This window comes from Saccoglossus kowalevskii, chromosome 15 (genome assembly GCF_978046115.1).
Source record: "Saccoglossus kowalevskii chromosome 15, keSacKowa6.1, whole genome shotgun sequence".
In the NCBI taxonomy this organism is placed as follows: Eukaryota; Metazoa; Hemichordata; class Enteropneusta; family Harrimaniidae; genus Saccoglossus; species Saccoglossus kowalevskii.
Genome location: NC_140655.1, coordinates 29,850,910 through 29,874,031, shown reverse-complemented (window position 1 = coordinate 29,874,031; position 23,122 = coordinate 29,850,910). Strand labels below are relative to the sequence as shown.

The window sequence follows — 23,122 nt, the reverse complement described above, 5'->3', positions numbered from 1 at the left end:
TGGAAATGAACCCGAATTTCGGAGCCAACAGAAAAAAAAATTTGTAATTTTTCAGTTTTTATTAAAAAAATTTGGCTATTTTTGTCCCAATCTCCTAAAGGAAAGTGCAGACTATAAAGGGGACTAACTGGTTGTGAAAAGGGTTGAGGGTTCATATGTACTGATATTGCTATCAAGATTGAAACATGTGGTGTCTGCCACTGGTGGCGCTCTAACATAACATGAATACTAACATGGTTGTGCACTGTATAGCAGGATTCAGCTTTTATTTCAAAATACTTTACATTTAAAACAAAACTAGCAATAAATTTCAAAGCACTGCACAAATAATAAACTTACCGATAGTAATGTATTTCTGTAGACAAATTTTAAATTGATCACCAAACAATATTAGAAATAAAACATGTTGACAAGCACACTTGCCTACAGCATGAAAATGTCTTGAATTCATCTTTAAGTGCCAAAGAGAATTTATAAGAGTGGAACCCATTGGTTGCACAGCATTAAATTCTAAAATTTCCAGCAATCAGATAATAGATTGAATCAAGTTGTTTGGTGACCTTTATAATTTACTCGCTCCCATGCCTTGAATTTCAGCGTGGTACTCTGAGGAACACACACACAGACAAATACTTTAAATTGTTTTTTCTTGTAACCATATGATTTATTTAATGTGGTGAACATGCCAATTGTCTATGGGCGCTCACATGGAATCATCTTTCAAAACCACATGGATGCAAAATACAATTTTCTTTTGTAAAAGTATGATGTTAATTATTAGACCAAAAATAAAACAAAACTTATGTTGCCCTCAAGTCGGGAAATTGAAAAATTGGGTCGGTTGGTCGGATTTTTTTTGTTTAACTCATGAAAACTAAGGGTATCGTAAATAGCCGAGGTATATAGGAAAAAAAATGCGACCCAATATTTCATATTTTTCGGTTGGTCGCTGAGGGCAACAAAACAATTTTTTTTGGGCCTTATTACGGTATACAGGCTCAACTTAAAACTATAAAACTTAATACTGTATTTACTCTGGAAGCGCATATAAACTAAAAATCACATTTTACTGAAACATTAAAAGTAGGACTTCGTTTAAACCATAAAAACACGTCAGTCTGTAATTTATTTATTATGCATGCGCTACCAATAGAGGAAATACGGTATGTGTAAGATTACCTGTAGCCTTAATACACTGAAAAACTGACACGAAAGTCAACATATATACTTTATTTAAAATTGTGTTTATTTATTTTGTTCTTATTAGTTCTAATAAGACTGTACAGTTTGACATCCTATGATAACACCAAATAGTATTGGCAGTGAAACAACCTGTTAATATGTTTCAAAGTTTCTGTAAATAAATCCAACGTAGTTGATATGTGAGCACAACGGAAGGAAGACTCCTGTTTAATAGTGATATGTTGAGAAATGAAAGGCACAACATTTAATCAAAGAGTGGAAGTAAAGTCGTATCATCAAGCGATGTACAATATTGCTACAATTTATACATTTTGACTGAATAGGAGAAAGAAATTTAGCTAATGTGTCAGCAATCTTATTGTAAAAATATATCTAAAATTATAGTAAAAGAAGATGGTTTTTTTACAATTATTTTGATTCTACTCATTAGATTTTTATTCATGGATTTAATTTTATTGTACTGGTACATGTTCACCTGGATTTAATTTAATGCATTTAATTAACGAAAATATTGAAATTACAAAAGCCCAAACTAAGATGTTATTTTAATCAGATTGGTAGTGGTCCAGCACTTTGTATTATGTCAGACTCGCGTAGAATATATGAATGAAAATTTCTATATAAGATGAAATATGGAAAGTTATAATACAATAGCTGTTATTAATACTGAAGTGATGAATTAATTCATGATTTGTAATTTGTCTTGGCAATCAATAGCAACATAATTTGTTGTAGTCAAATCTGAAAGTATTTTACCATTGGTGACTGCTTAGTTGATATCCAGTCAGGTACATATATACTGTATACAATCTACACTACATAGATTTGATGATACATAAATATAAATATGATAGAATACATATGTATAGATGGTACTGAAGGAGGACGTAAATACATAGCACCATAAGAGGTAAAAAAAACCAATAGTTGAAGCCTCAATAGCTGCAGAGTTCTGAATATTTCATGCATGGAAATACAGATATAATTGTCACTAAAATCTTATCAATAATATTCAACAATTTTGTAATGAAGGAGTCGTAAAAAACGTCTTTCTGCAACAATTTGTTTCTCAGTGGACAGCCATCGTTTTTAATTTTTGTTGTATTCATACTAACTTTGATTTTATTCTCACAACATTGGAGCTCATAGCAATAGTACTGTTAAATACTTTATTTTAACTGGAATTAATTTTCACTGAAATAATTTTGGGTGTTTTGTTAGTAATTTATTTTTGACGAGTTAAATGTTTGAATATAGGAAAAAAGGTATATTTGCTGTATTTTATTTCCACTGAATCATCCCTTCAGCAAAAATAAATCCCAAGCGAAAATAATGCATTTTACAGTAACATACAAAATGGTTATTCAAAAAATTGCAGCAGGTTTCCCCATAACACCTTAAGATGCAGCCACTTAAAATATTCTCTTCAGAATCTTATTTTCTCCCTACCGGTAGTATGGTTCCTTGTTTGGACAGGTGCAAAAGATGTATATATCTATATACATTGTACCATGTTCTTTTTATGTCAAAGGTTTATACCAGCTCTTTCTGGTAAATTAACATGTGGTGCATGCATTGTTGGGCGAACTGCAGAGCCTTGGGAATTCTTTCAATATTGGCACCCTTTAAATGAGTGGTTCTACGCCTGCCAGGCACATGCAACTAACATGGGAGGGTACATTTTTATAGTCAAGAATGGATCGGATCTCATGTAAAAAAACTGCAAATGACAATTTTTAACAGCTTACTGAAATATAGTTGATAAGTCATGAGTATTGTTGGCAGCTCAAAACTCTATTGTATTTAATAGCTGAGAAAACTTAAACTCTGTTACTTTGGTTGTCCACTCCAGTAGCACCAACTTCTTCCAGTTCTACGTCACCAATCTCCTCACCTAGAGCATCTTCAGCAATTTCCACATCGTCCACATCAACATTTTCATCCATACAAACTCCAGCAGCTTCCAAAATTAGTCCTTTCTCTCCATCCTTGTCTGTCTCATCATCTGGTTTCTTCTTCTTCTCTCCCTCACCAGACAGTTTCATGGTAGGATTGTCATTTAAGGACACACCAATAATTCTTAAGATGATATCCATTTTTTTGGAGTAGTCCAGGTGACCATCAACCTTAAACGTAAATTAAAGAAAGCTTAGACAAAACTGCGTCCAAATTCAAAATTTAAGATGAGTTTTTCAAACAAGAAGCTTGGCTGAAAGTTTACTAATTATTATGCAAATTAGGTAATTAATAAGCACAGATTTTCACCAAAGACTAATTAGGTTTGTGCATTGTCTGAGAGCATCTTTGCACCAAGTTTCATTGAAATCTAAATAGCAGTTCTTCAGAAAAGACATACACACATAAATATACACATACATATTCACATACACAGACAGGGTAACTGCCCTACTATAGACTATTTCACTTACCACATCACTGAGGTCTACATTCACCATTCTTCTATTCACCCAAGCTATAGCTTGTAATCCTACTATAGACTATTTCACTTACCACATCACTGAGGTCTACATTCACCATCCTTCTATTCACCCAAGCTATAGCTTGTAACCCTACTATAGACTATTTCACTTACCACATCACTGAGGTCTACATTCACCATTCTTCTATTCGCCCAAGCTATAGCTTGTAACCCTACTATAGATTACTTCACTTACCACATCACTGAGGTCTACATTCACCATTCTTCTATTCAGCCAAGCTATAGCTTGTAATCCTACTATAGACTATTTCACTTACCACATCACTGAGGTCTACATTCACCATCCTTCTATTCACCCAAGCTATAGCTTGTAACCCTACTATAGACTACTTCACTTACCACATCACTGAGGTCTACATTCACCATTCTTCTATTCGCCCAAGCTATAGCTTGTAACCCTACTATAGATTACTTCACCTACCACATCACTGAGGTCTACATTCACCATTCTTCTATTCAGCCAAGCTATAGCTTGTAATCCTACTATAGACTATTTCACTTACCACATCACTGAGGTCTACATTCACCATCCTTCTATTCACCCAAGCTATAGCTTGTAACCCTATTATAGATTACTTCACTTACCACATCACTGAGGTCTACATTCACCATTCTTCTATTCTCCCAAGCTATAGCTTGTAATCCTACTATAGACTATTTCACTTACCACATCACTGAGGTCTACATTCACCATTCTTCTATTCACCCAAGCTATAGCTTGTAATCCTACTATAGACTATTTCACTTACCACATCAGAGGTCTACATTCACCATTCTTCTATTCTCCCAAGCTATAGCTTGTAATCCTACTATAGACTATTTCACTTACCACATCACTGAGGTCTACATTCACTATTCTTCTATTCACCCAGCTATAGCTTGTAACCCTACTATAGACTACTTCACTTACCACATCACTGAGGTCTACGTTCACCATTCTTCTATTCACCCAAGCTATAGCTTGTAACCCTACTATAGACTACTTCACTTACCACATCACTGAGGTCTACATTCACCATTCTTCTATTCTCCCAAGCTATAGCTTGTAATCCTACTATAGACTATTTCACTTACCACATCACTGAGGTCTACATTCACCATTCTTCTATTCACCCAAGCTATAGCTTGTAATCCTACTATAGACTATTTCACTTACCACATCAGAGGTCTACATTCACCATTCTTCTATTCACCCAAGCTATAGCTTGTAACCCTACTATAGACTACTTCACTTACCACATCACTGAGGTCTACATTCACCATTCTTCTATTCTCCCAAGCTATAGCTTGTAATCCTACTATAGACTATTTCACTTACCACATCACTGAGGTCTACATTCACCATCCTTCTATTCACCCAAGCTATAGCTTGTAATCCTACTATAGACTACTTCACTTACCACATCACTGAGGTCTACATTCACCATTCTTCTATTCACCCAAGCTATAGCTTGTAGTCCTACTATAGACTATTTCACTTACCACATCACTGAGGTCTACATTTACCATTCTTCTATTCACCCAAGCTATAGCTTGTAACCCTACTATAGACTATTTCACTTACCACATCACTGAGGTCTACATTCACCATCCTTCTATTCACCCAAGCTATAGCTTGTAATCCTACTATAGACTATTTCACTTACCACATCACTGAGGTCTACATTCACCATTCTTCTATTCACCCAAGCTATAGCTTGTAACCCTACTATAGACTATTTCACTTACCACATCACTGAGGTCTACATTCACCATCCTTCTATTCACCCAAGCTATAGCTTGTAATCCTACTATAGACTATTTCACTTACCACATCACTGAGGTCTACATTCACCATTCTTCTATTCACCCAAGCTATAGCTTGTAATCCTACTATAGACTATTTCACTTACCACATCACTGAGGTCTACATTCACCATCCTTCTATTCACCCAAGCTATAGCTTGCAACCCTACTATAGACTATTTCACTTACCACATCACTGAGGTCTACATTCACCATTCTTCTATTCTCCCAAGCTATAGCTTGCAACCCTGCTATAGACTATTTCACTTACCACATCACTGAGGTCTACATTCACCATTCTTCTATTCTCCCAAGCTATAGCTTGTAATCCTACTATAGACTATTTCACTTACCACATCACTGAGGTCTACATTCACCATCCTTCTATTCACCCAAGCTATAGCTTGTAACCCTACTATAGACTATTTCACTTACCACATCACTGAGGTCTACATTCACCATTCTTCTATTCGCCCAAGCTATAGCTTGTAACCCTACTATAGATTACTTCACTTACCACATCACTGAGGTCTACATTCACCATTCTTCTATTCAGCCAAGCTATAGCTTGTAATCCTACTATAGACTATTTCACTTACCACATCACTGAGGTCTACATTCACCATCCTTCTATTCACCCAAGCTATAGCTTGTAACCCTACTATAGACTACTTCACTTACCACATCACTGAGGTCTACATTCACCATTCTTCTATTCGCCCAAGCTATAGCTTGTAACCCTACTATAGATTACTTCACCTACCACATCACTGAGGTCTACATTCACCATTCTTCTATTCAGCCAAGCTATAGCTTGTAATCCTACTATAGACTATTTCACTTACCACATCACTGAGGTCTACATTCACCATCCTTCTATTCACCCAAGCTATAGCTTGTAACCCTATTATAGATTACTTCACTTACCACATCACTGAGGTCTACATTCACCATTCTTCTATTCTCCCAAGCTATAGCTTGTAATCCTACTATAGACTATTTCACTTACCACATCACTGAGGTCTACATTCACCATTCTTCTATTCACCCAAGCTATAGCTTGTAATCCTACTATAGACTATTTCACTTACCACATCAGAGGTCTACATTCACCATTCTTCTATTCTCCCAAGCTATAGCTTGTAATCCTACTATAGACTATTTCACTTACCACATCACTGAGGTCTACATTCACTATTCTTCTATTCACCCAGCTATAGCTTGTAACCCTACTATAGACTACTTCACTTACCACATCACTGAGGTCTACGTTCACCATTCTTCTATTCACCCAAGCTATAGCTTGTAACCCTACTATAGACTACTTCACTTACCACATCACTGAGGTCTACATTCACCATTCTTCTATTCTCCCAAGCTATAGCTTGTAATCCTACTATAGACTATTTCACTTACCACATCACTGAGGTCTACATTCACCATTCTTCTATTCACCCAAGCTATAGCTTGTAATCCTACTATAGACTATTTCACTTACCACATCAGAGGTCTACATTCACCATTCTTCTATTCACCCAAGCTATAGCTTGTAACCCTACTATAGACTACTTCACTTACCACATCACTGAGGTCTACATTCACCATTCTTCTATTCTCCCAAGCTATAGCTTGTAATCCTACTATAGACTATTTCACTTACCACATCACTGAGGTCTACATTCACCATTCTTCTATTCGCCCAAGCTATAGCTTGTAACCCTACTATAGATTACTTCACTTACCACATCACTGAGGTCTACATTCACCATTCTTCTATTCAGCCAAGCTATAGCTTGTAATCCTACTATAGACTATTTCACTTACCACATCACTGAGGTCTACATTCACCATCCTTCTATTCACCCAAGCTATAGCTTGTAACCCTACTATAGACTACTTCACTTACCACATCACTGAGGTCTACATTCACCATTCTTCTATTCGCCCAAGCTATAGCTTGTAACCCTACTATAGATTACTTCACCTACCACATCACTGAGGTCTACATTCACCATTCTTCTATTCAGCCAAGCTATAGCTTGTAATCCTACTATAGACTATTTCACTTACCACATCACTGAGGTCTACATTCACCATCCTTCTATTCACCCAAGCTATAGCTTGTAACCCTATTATAGATTACTTCACTTACCACATCACTGAGGTCTACATTCACCATTCTTCTATTCTCCCAAGCTATAGCTTGTAATCCTACTATAGACTATTTCACTTACCACATCACTGAGGTCTACATTCACCATTCTTCTATTCACCCAAGCTATAGCTTGTAATCCTACTATAGACTATTTCACTTACCACATCAGAGGTCTACATTCACCATTCTTCTATTCTCCCAAGCTATAGCTTGTAATCCTACTATAGACTATTTCACTTACCACATCACTGAGGTCTACATTCACTATTCTTCTATTCACCCAGCTATAGCTTGTAACCCTACTATAGACTACTTCACTTACCACATCACTGAGGTCTACGTTCACCATTCTTCTATTCACCCAAGCTATAGCTTGTAACCCTACTATAGACTACTTCACTTACCACATCACTGAGGTCTACATTCACCATTCTTCTATTCTCCCAAGCTATAGCTTGTAATCCTACTATAGACTATTTCACTTACCACATCACTGAGGTCTACATTCACCATTCTTCTATTCACCCAAGCTATAGCTTGTAATCCTACTATAGACTATTTCACTTACCACATCAGAGGTCTACATTCACCATTCTTCTATTCACCCAAGCTATAGCTTGTAACCCTACTATAGACTACTTCACTTACCACATCACTGAGGTCTACATTCACCATTCTTCTATTCTCCCAAGCTATAGCTTGTAATCCTACTATAGACTATTTCACTTACCACATCACTGAGGTCTACATTCACCATCCTTCTATTCACCCAAGCTATAGCTTGTAATCCTACTATAGACTACTTCACTTACCACATCACTGAGGTCTACATTCACCATCCTTCTATTCACCCAAGCTATAGCTTGTAATCCTACTATAGACTATTTCACTTACCACATCACTGAGGTCTACATTCACCATTCTTCTATTCACCCAAGCTATAGCTTGTAATCCTACTATAGACTATTTCACTTACCACATCACTGAGGTCTACATTCACCATCCTTCTATTCACCCAAGCTATAGCTTGCAACCCTACTATAGACTATTTCACTTACCACATCACTGAGGTCTACATTCACCATTCTTCTATTCTCCCAAGCTATAGCTTGCAACCCTGCTATAGACTATTTCACTTACCACATCACTGAGGTCTACATTCACCATTCTTCTATTCTCCCAAGCTATAGCTTGTAATCCTACTATAGACTATTTCACTTACCACATCACTGAGGTCTACATTCACCATTCTTCTATTCACCCAAGCTATAGCTTGTAACCCTACTATAGACTACTTCACTTACCACATCACTGAGGTCTACATTCACCATTCTTCTATTCTCCCAAGCTATAGCTTGTAATCCTACTATAGACTATTTCACTTACCACATCACTGAGGTCTACATTCACCATTCTTCTATTCTCCCAAGCTATAGCTTGCAACCCTGCTATAGACATTTGAGCTGATGCTGTACGATATAAAAATCTCAATAACCAATCACCTCTGAAATATAATACCAAAATTTAGAAATTCAGAAAAGTAACTGTATTACAGAGATTGTAGTTCCTGTGAGATATACAGTTTAAACATGAATGGTCAAAGCATGATAGAAACTTGCTACAAAACAGCATTTATTAACACAATGCCTGCTGATTTTTTCCAGTTATTCCTCCTCACTTTCAGCTGGTGATGCGTTAAAACACAAAGGCCACCGGTCGGCCATTTTGAATTGATCTGAAAAACAAATTGCGTGCATTAAGATCCCATTACATTCAGATTTTGATGACTAAGACTGGGTTCAGGAATGACAGAAATGTTTGTTTTTTATGAATTTGAATATGACTGTGAAATGAACGGACATACATGATGTCCATGTGATGATTGAATGTCATCGTTTCAGGCATGTCTGAGATACTTCAGAGCAACAAGGTTTATATTTCTCAAAGTTCATCTATATTATTGTTGTTGTTGTTGATTCAGCATAGTCAGCCTTGTTACTCTGAGTGGATGCTATTTTTTGAAAACTGAATGCAGCAAGTCTGGCAAATTGCCAAGAAGTACTTGTTCTGCTATCTGCTGAATGTGCAGCCAATCACAGGAGCTAGGAGAACCTGCTATCTGCTGAATGTGCAGCCAATCACAGGAGCTAGGAGAACCTGTTATCTTCCTGATGCTAGGCAGACATGCTAACTATTAATCTACACATCAGTAAATACAGTCTTACCCACAGAAACCATTGATTATTCTTCCTGCTACGATTCTCTCAAATAGCTTCCAATTCTTGGGATTCGCTGGCACTGGAGCACCCAGTAAAACAACATCCTGTATTAACCCTTCACAACCTAAAACAATAAATTTATTTCACCAGTAATGATATTAACCTCAAAGAAACAAATCTTTGTCATGTTCAATATGGGTCCCATGCTGTTAGCAATGCACATGGCAATTAAAGAACAGAAGATATCATTAGAAAATGAACAAATCTGAGAGAGGTCCACATGTAGTACCTATATGTATAATATATCAAAGCAATTGGACTTGCGGTTTTCAACAAGAAGTCGAAAATATCACTTTTTACCAAAAATTACAAAAATATTCATCAAAATTAGAGAATTAAAGATATCATCATGAAATGAACAAATCTGAGAGAGGTCCACATGTAGTACCTATATATGTAATATCAAAGCAATTGGACTTGAGGTTTTTAACAAGAAGTCGAAAATATCACTTTTTACCAAAAATGACAAAAATATTCACCAAAATTAGAGAATTAAAGATATCATTACAAAATGAACAAATCTGAGAGAGGTCCACATGTAGTACCTATATATGTAATATCAAAGCAATTGGACTTGCGGTTTTCAACAAGAAGTTGAAAACATCACTTTTTACCAAAAATTACAAAAATATTCACCAAAATTAGAGAATTGAAGATATCATTACAAAATGAACAAATCTGAGAGAGATCCACATGTAGTACATATATATTAAATACCAAAGCAATTGGACTTGCGGTTTTCAACAAGAAGTCGAAAATATCACTTTTCACCAAAAATGACAAAAATATTCACCAAAATTAGAAAATTAGAGATATCATTACAAAATGAACAAATCTGAGAGAGGTCCACATGTAGTACCTATATATGTAATATCAAAGCAATTGGACTTGCGGTTTTTAACAAGAAGTTGAAAATATCACTTTTTACCAAAAATGACAAAAATATTCATCAAAATTAGAGAATTGAAGATATCATCATGAAATGAACAAATCTGGGAGAAGTCCATCCAAGGTACATATACACCAAGTATCAAAGCATTCAGACTTGTAGTTTTCAAGAAGAAGTCGAAAAAGTAAAACATTGACACGGACGACGGACAATCACTCATATGATAAGCTCCACTCGACAAAGTCGACAGCGGAGCGAAAAAGATAGTTTCTGTAGATGAAATTCAAACATGTTTTGCATATCAACTGTGACTCCCAAGTAACACAGACAACTTAATAGATATATATATTTTGTAAGAAATTAAAAAACAAGCAGCCTATCGGCTGAGATAGCTCCGCTGTTAGCAATGCACATTTCAATTAAAGAACTGAAGACATCATTAGAAAATGAACAATATGAATAGTATCAAAGCAATCGGACTTACAGTTTTTAACAAGAAGTCGAAAATATCACTTTTTACCAAAAATGACAAAAATATTCACCGAAATTAGAGAACTGAAGATATCATCACAAAATGAACAAATCTGAGAAAGGTCTACATGTAGTATCTATATATGTAATATCAAAGCAATTGAACTATTGGTTTTTAACAAGAAGTCGAAAATATCACTTTTTACCAAAAATTACAAAAATATTTACCAAAATTAGAGAATTGAAAATATCATCACAAAATGAACAAATCTGAGAGAGATCCACATGTAGTACCTATATATGTAATATCAAAGCAATCGGACTTGCGGTTTTTAACAAGAAGTCGAAAATATCACTTTTTACCAAAAATGACAAAAATATTCACCAAAATTAGAGAATTGAAGATATCATCACGAAATGAACAAATCTGAGAGAGGTCCACATGTAGTACCTATATATGTAGTATCAAATCAATTGGACTTGTGGTTTTTAACAAGAAGTTGAAAATATCACTTTTTACCAAAAATGACAAAAATATTCACCAAAATTAGAGAATTGAAGATATCAACATGAAATGAACAAACCTAAGAGTGGTCTACCCAAGGTACATATACACCAAGTATCAAAGCATTCAGGCTTGTAGTTTTCAAGAAGAAGTAGAAAAAGTAAAACATTGACACGGACGACGAACGACGACGACGACGGACAATCACTCATATGATAAGCTCCGCTCGACAAAGTCGACAGTGGAGCTAATAAAAAAATAATAAAAAAAAATATGACCTTTTCTCTTTAGCATTTCTTCAAGACAATTGTAGATGACTTTTGCACCAAGACTAAACCCAATAAGTGTGACCGGGCGATGACCCTAAATACAGAAACAGCATGATATTTGGTTTAAAAAATGTAATGATGCTAAATAAAAAAATATGACAGAATTTTCAACATGAAGTACCATCTACTTTTGAATGTCAATAACACCCAAAATGTTCGAAATGTATTAAAATTACAAAGATCTAGCTGTGATTTTCCGGGATTTTAGAAGTTCTAGAAAATACTTCTCAATTTGGTGTCTATTTAAATGCAATATGTTTTAAAATGTTTTAATGAATTTATTAATAAATTCTCTTAAAGTTGCATCTTATTTTACGTTCTTCCAGTTGATCACATTTTCGTCACTATAAAAATAATCACATATGACGTAGTAGGTACATGAACATGCAAATCTGATTGCCTGTGTAGTCTAGATTATAATACCTGTTGTTTTGACATGATGACATCCGCTAACTGGTGACCGACTTCAGTGGATCTTTGCATCGCTACGCCCCAAGGATTGTCTATGACACTTGCCACTGATAGCAATGTTGCAGGCCACATCAATGCAGCTAAAAGGCCTGATTATAGAGTGGAAAACGAATGGTGATTATTAATATTGAATGTTGTGTAAATAACCTAGTTGATCACCACATGAAATTTATTGTAAACAGTTATTTTTATCACTATCTATTTTCGAGATTAAATAATTTGAGGAGGAAAATGTTGACGTTTCAAAGAAAAAAAACGAAATGTTCATTGCTACAAATTATTGTGATTTGCCAGCCTTGCAAACATTTGTCTCACATAAAATAAAAGTGGTTTACAGTATAAAGATGTGAATAATGTTTTGAAAATCAATTGCTAGACGAATACTGAATTATTTGGATAAGTTCAATCTATGAATGCAACTGACTGGAAAACTTTCAGAATCTGTCACCTTTATAGTTATACTTATAATTTATTTGTCAGAATCAATTAATATAAAATATAGCAATACTCAGCAAAGTCATTCAGAATAACACTTCTTAAACCCAGTAATTGAAAAAAGAATATTCAGTTGAAGCAAAAGATAATCATTCATATAGTCTACTAAAAATTCAGAGATTGCTTAAGAGGAAGTCATACCTGACAAAACTGTGTATTTTAAAGCTTCTTGTGTTGCTGCGGTAACTAAACCATTCAATAAATACTCCAAAGCTCGGCCTAAATCCAATAAGTATTTGGATTCCCATCTGAGGTAGTACTGTTCATTAGAGATGGCTAAATTGATCCAAGGTGCATGGAAGTTGTCTGTAAAATGTTATATACATTTTATTATAAATATTATAATACACTGAAGCACCACAAAAAGGCCACTTTCGGGTCAAATCATCATCAAATTTTGGAGAGTTGAGGACTCCATATACAGCAGTATGTAGGTAAGCAGTAACATTACCTGGTTGTTCATCACTAAGCCAACCTGATATCGCTATAGCAACATGTAAATTGTTTCCTTGTGAGAGAGGAGCAAACTCAAATTGTTCAATGGCTCCTACTCGTCGTTTCATCTTGTATCCTGTTAACCCAGCACCAGCGGCACCAAATAACGATGTCATTATCGCAATGCCAGCAGTTGTGGTCAGTGCTGCTGCAGCCGACGTCCCTATCACTGCACCTACACCTGCTGCAATCAACGGTGCAGCTAAACCTGCAGTTAAACCTGAAATAATAATCACAAACAATTTAAGATTTCACATTTAGTGCAATCTTGACAGATTTCATAGGGTATTGATTTCTCCCTTTTTCAGAACCCATTTATCACATGTATTGTCGTTCCATATTTAACCACTGCAGTGGTGACCTTAATTTACTCCAGAAAAATATCATACCAAAATATCGAACTTTTTTTAACAGAAATGATCTAATAACAAATAAAATTACGATGACGGAGTTGATTGGAGCATGATGCAAATTGGAAATGTGAACATCTGACAGTTTAACAGTTTATAGAAGCATTTTGAAGATTTGTCACCTATGAGGGCGCCACCACCCACTGTAGCTAGTCCAATCAGAGCGTATCGTTTTCTTTTTTTCTTTTTTTGATTTGTAGCTCGTTCTTTTTTCTGTTCTCTGAAAAAAACAAAGCCAAAAATTAACATCACAAAGACTATTTCGCAAGTCCGACAATCATAGTGTACTTATGTTAAAATACATTTTTATGGCAGTATGTCAAGTAAGAATATTGTTTATAATAGAATAATCCATCTCAGTTAAATCTAGGTCTAAGGGTCAAATTATGTGCATATAATTATAGGTAGTTTAAAAACAGAAAGTATTTGAACTTTAGGAGGCTATTCAACGGCTCTAAAAACCTGAAAAACAACTATAAATCAATGAGTGGCTTGAATTTTAAATGTAAGTGAACAATTCGATGACACTTCAAGGTTTGCATGTTCTGAAATAAAGCAAACTTATCTGATTGAATTCAACAAGTGGTCACAAAAGGGAAAAAAAAAATTATCGAAAAGCAGAAGTGAGCAGGAGGTTGGGCAGAAGTTAGTAGGTGATATCATTGCATAGGAGAAAGCCTTGTTTGTGACATAAGGATATAATAAAGTAACATGTGCTTTCAATAAAATTATAAAGGTACTTCTCAAAGCCTAAAATTGAAAGTCTGCTTGATGTAAATTGTTTACTCACTCTGTTTCTTCTTCTTGTTCTTTCAACATCTTGACTAAAACTTCTTCAAATCTTTCCAGATGTCTCCACTTCACCGTCAAATGCCAAGCGACATGAAATATCAAAACTCTCATTCTTGCATCATATTCCCCGCTACCAAGGGCCAATGTCACCAAATCCTGAATTAACATGATATATTAAAATTTTTGTCATTATGAATGTTTGATAAAGAGACAATCACTGTAACTCCTTAGTAATAAATCTCCCAGAGAACATTTATAAACTTTAAAGTTTATTGGGATGTTTAGACGATATGAGTGTTCAAATTTTAATGATTTTACTGGTCAATGCTTCCAAATAATGGCGATTGTTTTGGTTCATTTGCTTGTATGAATTTACTTGGTACATGTATGTGTTCCAAAATGTGTAATTCACAAAGATTTATTTTTGTTACAAATTACTGTTCATTAAATTTCTCTGTGTATAGGTCATTGTCTTAAGAACTCCTTGAATATTTCACTACCCCAAAAGTTGCGGTTTTCAAACCCATAGATACTAAGGTGTCCACAAAAATACGGATCAGAATATGTCTGATTGACATTCATGGATATTTATTACAAAGTTAGTTATTTTATATCACATGGTTTCAATGGAATCCCCATCATTACTTATCACCATGGTAACAAAAGTTAAATACCCTTTTCCGTCTATTTTTGGATCTATATACATACCAGATATAATATTGATCATTAAGTGATATGAATAGTTAACATATGATACACATACAGTTATGGCTACAAACACAATTGAATGTCCAGAAATGTTCCTGTGGTCTATTTGATTGAATTTGTAGATCATTCCTTTATCATTCCATGGCTTTATTGAGACTTATGTGAAATATTTTATATACATAATCTTATGATAATTTTTCAGCAGACACAAGTGATTTCTGAGTTTTGTATCAATCCAAACTGTGAAGATTGAAGTTACTAAGGGGGTAATCATGACTGTCTGCTGAGTCAACCTGAGAGAAAATACAGGATTATACATTTATCATATTTCCAAAATCTGAATAAGTTAAACAGCAGAGTGTTGAAAGTTGAGCTATTGCAGTCATTATGAGTTTCTGCTATCTGCTGACGTCAACATAATAGAAAATATCATAGATTATATATTTATATTTATAAATTGGACTTTTCGTCTATATTTTCCACACTTCACACAAATTCAAATCTTAATTATCAAAAACAGATTAAAATGTTATAAATGATCTCATGAGTAAGTGTTAATTTTTACACAAAATAAACATGGTGACTTTCAGCATAAGAAGATCCCCATTGATACACATACAATTTCATAATTTAAGTATTATAGCAGTTCAAAGATAAAAGGTTTCCAGATTCTTACCTCGGGAAGTAACATTGGATTTTTTTTCAGGACTGGTTCCAATCTGAGTGTATCAATGAAGGCATGTAGAGATTCTGTTCCGAGGCCATCCATTAAGGCATCCATTGTACTCTCAACATTCTCAGGTAATTTCAGATGAACCAAAACTGATTTCATTGTGGATTTTCTCCACTGTCTAAAAATTATATTAAAAAACATTCTCATTACTTTTCACAATATTACTCATATGTGAATAATTAATATCATGAATTTTCTAGAGTCATGAACAATTATCACCAAGTTCTGATCTGGTGGCTCACTAGTACAGACTCATGTCACATGTTTTATGAACAGATTTTTTGATGCAATTTTGCTATTCAAATAACAAAGCAAAGAATGTAACTAAGCAACCACATGCAGATCAAATTAAAATACACATAATAAGAATTAGAATAAACATAAAAAACTTTTTGGACAAATATTATTCACATGGAAAACCAGTTTTTCTCCCTAAAAATCTACCGGATTCGGCTGATACCCCGCCCTGGGCAATCTTATGGAGGATTCGATTTTTTTTTAGAAAACTGTGGACCAAAAGATCGCCCGGGCGATCTTTTGGCAGATATTACGAGGCCCATCTTGTCTAAAAAAATAACCCTGCGTTGATAGAAATGGTCTAGAAAAAATAATGTTTCGCGTTGACCAAATATAATCATGCAAAGTATAAATTCAAAGTGTTTTAATACATTGGTGAGAGGTCAAATTTTACGTGAACAAGAACATGCACTAAGAAGGAAAAGCAAGTCAAAGTCGAAATGGGGTGCATCATGGACATGACACAACACACGCTGCGACAACCGAGTGATTAGCGACATAATTTTGGGACGCAATTGAACTTAAAGTACTTCTTTGCGAAACTTGCTGCGCGGTGATGCTGGCATCAAGTGTGTGTTGACCTAAGTTTGACCCCAAGTCACGCGCTGAACTGGCGCGTTACCTTAGCAACCTTTTTCTTTTGCGGTCCGCGCGTCGATCTAGTAAAATTTTTATTATATCCGACGGTACTGTAATTACGCAACTTGTATGCAACTCTGTACTGGCTTTGAATATATCAACGTCGTTTACTTAGTGCACTGCTTTTCTAATTACGCAAATTTGTTTACAATATTGTACCAGCTCTGAATATTTCAACTTTGTATTAAATGTATTGCTTCAGTTTCATGATAATTACGCAAACTCAAGTTAATTTTTACTATTGTTAGGGCACTGACCCAGGGTATTGGGTCTGTGAATATTTCAATATTACCGACTTGATAATGCGTTGCATTCGTAATAATTACGCAAACATAAACATTGGTGCATTTAAATCATTAAAAATGATAGTAGTCGGGTATCTATTGGAAAGTCGAGAAAATATTTTAAATACTTGTGATTCACCAATGTTCCAATGGTGATTTTTTTATTCGAAATGAAGTGAACATGTAATATAAACCATACCATGCGTCAAGTTAAATTTTACTATAATATAATAAACTCTGGACAGTGCACTTCGATCGCAATATTCACGTACATTTCGACTGAACTCTAATAACCACGCGTTTGAGTTCACGCACTGATATTTAAATTTGAGCCACCCAGCTTGACGCAAATCAATATAGTTACTTGTCATGTGTTCAAAAAATCTTTCAACTCTCACAAATACCATGAACGCGAAGAGCTAACTGGGGGTTAACTGAAAGAGAACGTCTTTTTTGGAGAAAAAACACGTCAGTACAAGATTATGTGTACAAGGTTAGCTTTATAGAACGTACATGAACGCTTAACTCTGTGTTTTTTAATAATCATGTCGCATGTGAAACGCAGGAGACATTTAGTTCGCCCATTTCTTGTTTACCGACATTTTGTCTGGAATGCGATACAGACAAAGATTAAACATTACTGATAACAACCAAGAGGCTCGAACCAGGAAGGCATGGATATTTTAAACTTCGTAAATAACATTCTTTTCAAGCGTAGACTTTATTCGAGTGTAATAATACGCAACAACAATTCGTTTACAGCATTGGTTTTATTGAAGTTTTTAATGCTTTTCGACATTACAGTGAATTATTTTAGCGTCATATTTGAAATAGCGCGCTTGATACAAGATGTCGGACGGGAAAATTGGGGTCTGTAAAAATGTTTGTTGGTTCAGTCAGGCAATGTGTGGACCAAAACATCGCCCACTATTTGAAACATTGCCCATGGGCGGGGTTTAGGATGGGCGGGGTATCAGCCGAATCCGGTAGGTTTTTTTTTTTTTTCAATTTTACCCATCAGTTCATAATAGTATAATCATGAATAATAATACTCACCATCCCATATTATTATTAATGACCATTCCTGAATATTAATATCATTAACCAACCCAAATAACATAATTGTGATGGCATAGTTGCTATTAAACATACATGAACATACATACATGTTGTGGTCAATACATGATTATCTTGACTCACAAATCTGATTGGTTGTCATAATAATAATAAAACAAACCTGTGTTGACATACCTGTCATATTCAGTTTCAAATAGATGACCTAGTGACACAGCACAGACACAGGCATAGGAGAACCTGTGTTGACTTACCTGTCATATTCAGTTTCAAATAGATGACCTAGTGACACAGCACAGACACAGGCATAGGAGAACCTGGATGCATCACCAAGCACTTGATAAACTAATTTCCCTTTGCCCGTTTCATCCTTAACGACAGCAGCTAATGTTGGTTTCTTCGTTTTTTCTTCTGTAACTATGGCAATGTTCTCATCAAAGTCAATGATTGATTCAGAGTCTGGAGTTACACATCCATCAGGAATGACGTCATCATCCTTATTTGGTAACTCATTTGTTATCTCCTCCCCAAAGATGGGGGAATTGATGACATCACATTTATTTTCATCATTGCAGACCTCTTCCTTTTTCTCTTGATGACATTCATAACTGTCTGTTTCCATGGTGATGTCTTTCATAGCACCAAGTTGAGCAGCTGCATCCGTCAAAAGACGTTGATTATTATTTTCCTTTTCCTGCTCCTCATCATTATCCGACAAATTTTTATCATTTTCTTCATCTTTTTGGCCATTTCTCATTGAACTACATTCATCCTTCCCAACAGGCAAGTCTTTCATTTCTGTGATAGAGCAATTCATCATTATTCCATTCAAAGTTTCATTTTTATTATCAATATCAATATCAACTCTGTCTCCATCACAAAGAATTCTTTCCTGATCAGCATCATCTTTTTCATCACTGGTATCTTGCGAGTTTGCAGCATCAAAATCATTTCCATCTTCTCTCAAATTCATTTTCATACATGTAATTTTTGTTGCCGTGATCACTACACCATCACAGATTTCAGTATTATGGGATGTTTCATCCACAGCACCATTGTCCATATCAATGGAAGACATTACAGGATTTGTAATTATTCAAAGTCACATGACAATCATGTGACTATTACTAATTGTGAATTGATTTTCCTCACTATCACCAACTATGACACTATAAAAAAACAAATAATTCCTGATATCAATTTCACAGAAAGTTTGCTTCAAATCTTAAAGTTATATTCCCCAATTTTGTGGTCACTGACAGTCTAAAAAAATACTGCAACTCAACATACTGTAAAATAATTTATTTTCACTAGAATTAATTGTCACCGAAAAGCCTTTTCGGGTATTTTGTATGGAATTTTTCACTGATTTTTTGCGAGTTGAATGTAAAATATAGGAAAAAAGGTATATTCGCTAGATTTTATTTTCACTGAATCACTCCTTCAGCGAAAATAACGAAAATTAATTCTAAGTGAAAATAAAGTATTTTACAGTACTGTATGTATTTTAATTGAGTAACACTTGATTATCAGATTTTGGTAGGGTCACTATGCTGAAATTAACAAAAGGTTTTGAAATGCTGATGAGCTACCAGTTTTAAGAGTTGGCAAGCAAATGGAAATATTAGGTCGTCCATCAGGTTTAGTGAAAATTTAAAGCCATGGCAGTGTCATTTTTTTGAAAATAGTTATTTGGACTACTAGAGTTTGAACAATTGTAGCACCAGAACAAAAATTGGTAGTCTTGCCTTGGACTACTGATAATTACAAGCAATTTCAATCCCTTGTATATGTGTGTATACGAGATCATCAACAGTGTTCAACAGAGTGTTCAACAGAGTGTTCAACAGTGTTCAACAGTGTTCAACAGAGTGTTCAACAGAGTGTTCAACAGAGTGTTCAACAGAGTGTTCAACAGTGTTCATCAGTGTTCAACATAGTGTTCAACAGTGTTCAGTGTTCAACAGAGTGTTCAACAGAGTGTTCAACAGAGTGTTCAACAGTGTTCAACAGTGTTTAACAGAGTGTTCAACAGTGTTTAACAGAGTCCTAAACATCTGATACTGAGAAACTATGAAACACAAGAGTTGTGTAATGTAGTGTAATAGAACAGAATATAATATAATAGAAATGACAGAATCCAAATTTGAATTGTTTACGAAAGCTTATCTTAGCACAATAACAATTAGTATGGTCAAAATGATATACCCACCGTAGATTATAGAAAACAAATATTATCATTTAAAGGACAGAATGATCGTCTAGAGCTCATTTTAATTTTATGTGAACAAATAATGGATTACACATATGTTGTACAAGTCACATGGGAACCATATGGAACAGGGTCACGATGTTTTGCCATGCCCATACAAGTTAGCCTAATACTGTATTGTTCTGTGCGTCCTCTCGGCAATAGTATTGAAAAGTTGCCCTGATTTTTCTTTTAAGAGTGTAAATTTGTTCAACATCATGAATAATGGATCGGTCGCAATATTTGTCTCTGCAGCAACTATCAGTTAACACGTACAGCGTGTGCGGAGGACGTACAACTGGGAAATTAGACTATAATTCAGAGTGTGCAATAGAAAGGTAACTCGGCTACGCTTAAGTAGTCAAATCTTTATTTGTTTATCTATCTTACACATAATGAAAAAAAAAATACCCATAGAATACATCAAAATGATTTGTATGAATTTATTGAATTACAAACAGCTGTTTGTTGACCTGGTTGAACCAAGGTCAGGGTGTACTTCAATCCTCCACATTTGTTTTGGTGGAGCGTTGGTTCAGGTGAAATTTTTACGACATTGCTTGATATGTTTTATCTTATACTGCAACAGGTATCAATTTTGAATATTAAAGGTGGTATATTTTAGTGACGTTCGGGTTTAATTTTGTTGTTGGGATGTATAGAATACACATATGTGAAACACGTACGTACAAATTAAGTATTGTACACGATTTATTAAAACATATTCGGATAACTATGAAGTAAAAATAAAATGTTACCACTATGCAATGAGTTATGTTACCGGCCGAGTTGTTTACACGTCACGCCTACCAAGTAGCATCGGTCGGACCGCGATCAAAACGAATCACAATATGCCGCACAATACACTTCCGTATTTCGGAACGTGTCGGCAAAATATCACATCGTGGTTCAGAAGACTTTTAACCGTTGGTTACTAACAATAATGGGTAATCCATGTAATTGTCAGATACTTACCGTACTAGCATCAGACGACATATGTCAACATATGATTAACGGAGATCAACTTCATTTTCATCATTCCATCAGGATCATCCGATCGCCATTTTTAGTTGTAACGTCACTTCCGCCATATGCTGCCATCCGTGATATCTGACTAATTGTTTCCAGGGGCGATGGGTTTATAGTAAACAAGTCACGTCGGATCGATGTACAGATAAATGGCGAAAAAACGGACAGGTGTTCATAATGCGACAATTTATTTACAAAAGATGAACGGCCATTCACTTGCAACGCCCTCTGTAGTTGGAGAAATAACTTGTTTTTGTTTTTAACAACCACCAGTCCCCGGTATCATCGCTGAGGGCTTATACTACGGTATAACGAATCCAATGCAAAATCTACTCAAATTTAATTTAAGCAATTCTTACCGTATATTTCAAAATTCTGCTAACAAAACTGAATATTGAATAATATATTGCATCGCAGCGAATATAATAATGTTTTTATCGGATATATTTTCTAATTGTAGTGCACGACATGTAACCACCTGGTAGGGCTTGACCTTCCATATGAAACCATCTTCTAAACTTTCATTACCACCATAGATTGCGTTGACGGTGTATCTGCACATGAATCATCATTTATATTGATTGCCATAATAAATATCATGTCAACAAGTAAAAGAAAACCTTTACATTATTTCCTCCCACTTTTCAACTATTTGTCCAGTCTTGTTTTAATATTTTTCAAGTTGCATTTGATTACATATTCCGAGGGATTGTTTATACTTCAGGGGAAATGTTTCCTATGTGTTGTTTCTCCAGCATGTGCTCCTGTCTGATGTGATTTGTTCAATTTAAATAGTTTACCAGTGTCAATGTTATCTAAACCCCCTGGATGAGATCACTTTTCTCTTCCCCTTTAATGTATAAGTGATAATCTGTGAAAGTCTCTTGTAATAACTAAGACCATTAAATTTGGGTATCAGTGTTATTGCTTTCCTCTTCCAGTAATTTTTCTAAAGGTAAGGATTCCCAGGTTGCACTGCATGCGAGACCTGACAAGCGAATTACAAGTTTCATGGCAATGAAGTTGTTCACATATGTGAATAATTAAGCTAGTAAAACTAAAACAAGCAGCATGTCGGCTGAGATACATGTAGCTCCGCTGTTGATAATGCACATTTCAATTAAAGATCTGCAGATATCATTAGAAAATGAACAATATGAATAATATCAAAGCAATCGGACTTGTTGTTTTCAACAAGAAGTCGAAAATATCACTTTTTAGCAAAAATTACAAAAATATTACCAAAATTAGAGAATTGAAGATATCATTACAAAACGATCTAAGAGAGGTCCACCCCAGGTACATATACACCAAGTATCAAAGCATTC

The 23,122-nt window shown here is 35.0% G+C and overlaps 1 protein-coding gene across 1 annotated transcript; it reads right to left on the bottom strand.

Annotated features, from left to right (window-relative positions):
* Positions 1–237: 237 nt before the first annotated feature.
* LOC100367000 (transmembrane and coiled-coil domain-containing protein 4-like) lies at positions 238–22,019 on the bottom strand. The gene is made up of 12 exons (XM_085490703.1): positions 21,741–22,019; positions 18,769–19,683; positions 16,164–16,338; positions 14,778–14,935; positions 14,110–14,207; positions 13,534–13,797; positions 13,224–13,388; positions 12,540–12,676; positions 12,066–12,150; positions 9,869–9,986; positions 9,030–9,147; positions 238–3,329 (listed from the first exon to the last, which is right to left on the bottom strand). Exons 2-12 carry the CDS (start codon positions 19,590–19,592, stop codon positions 3,024–3,026), a joined length of 2,448 nt encoding a protein of 815 aa, XP_085346829.1. The 5' UTR covers positions 19,593–19,683; positions 21,741–22,019; the 3' UTR covers positions 238–3,023.
* Between the last annotated feature and the right edge of the window lie 1,103 nt (positions 22,020–23,122).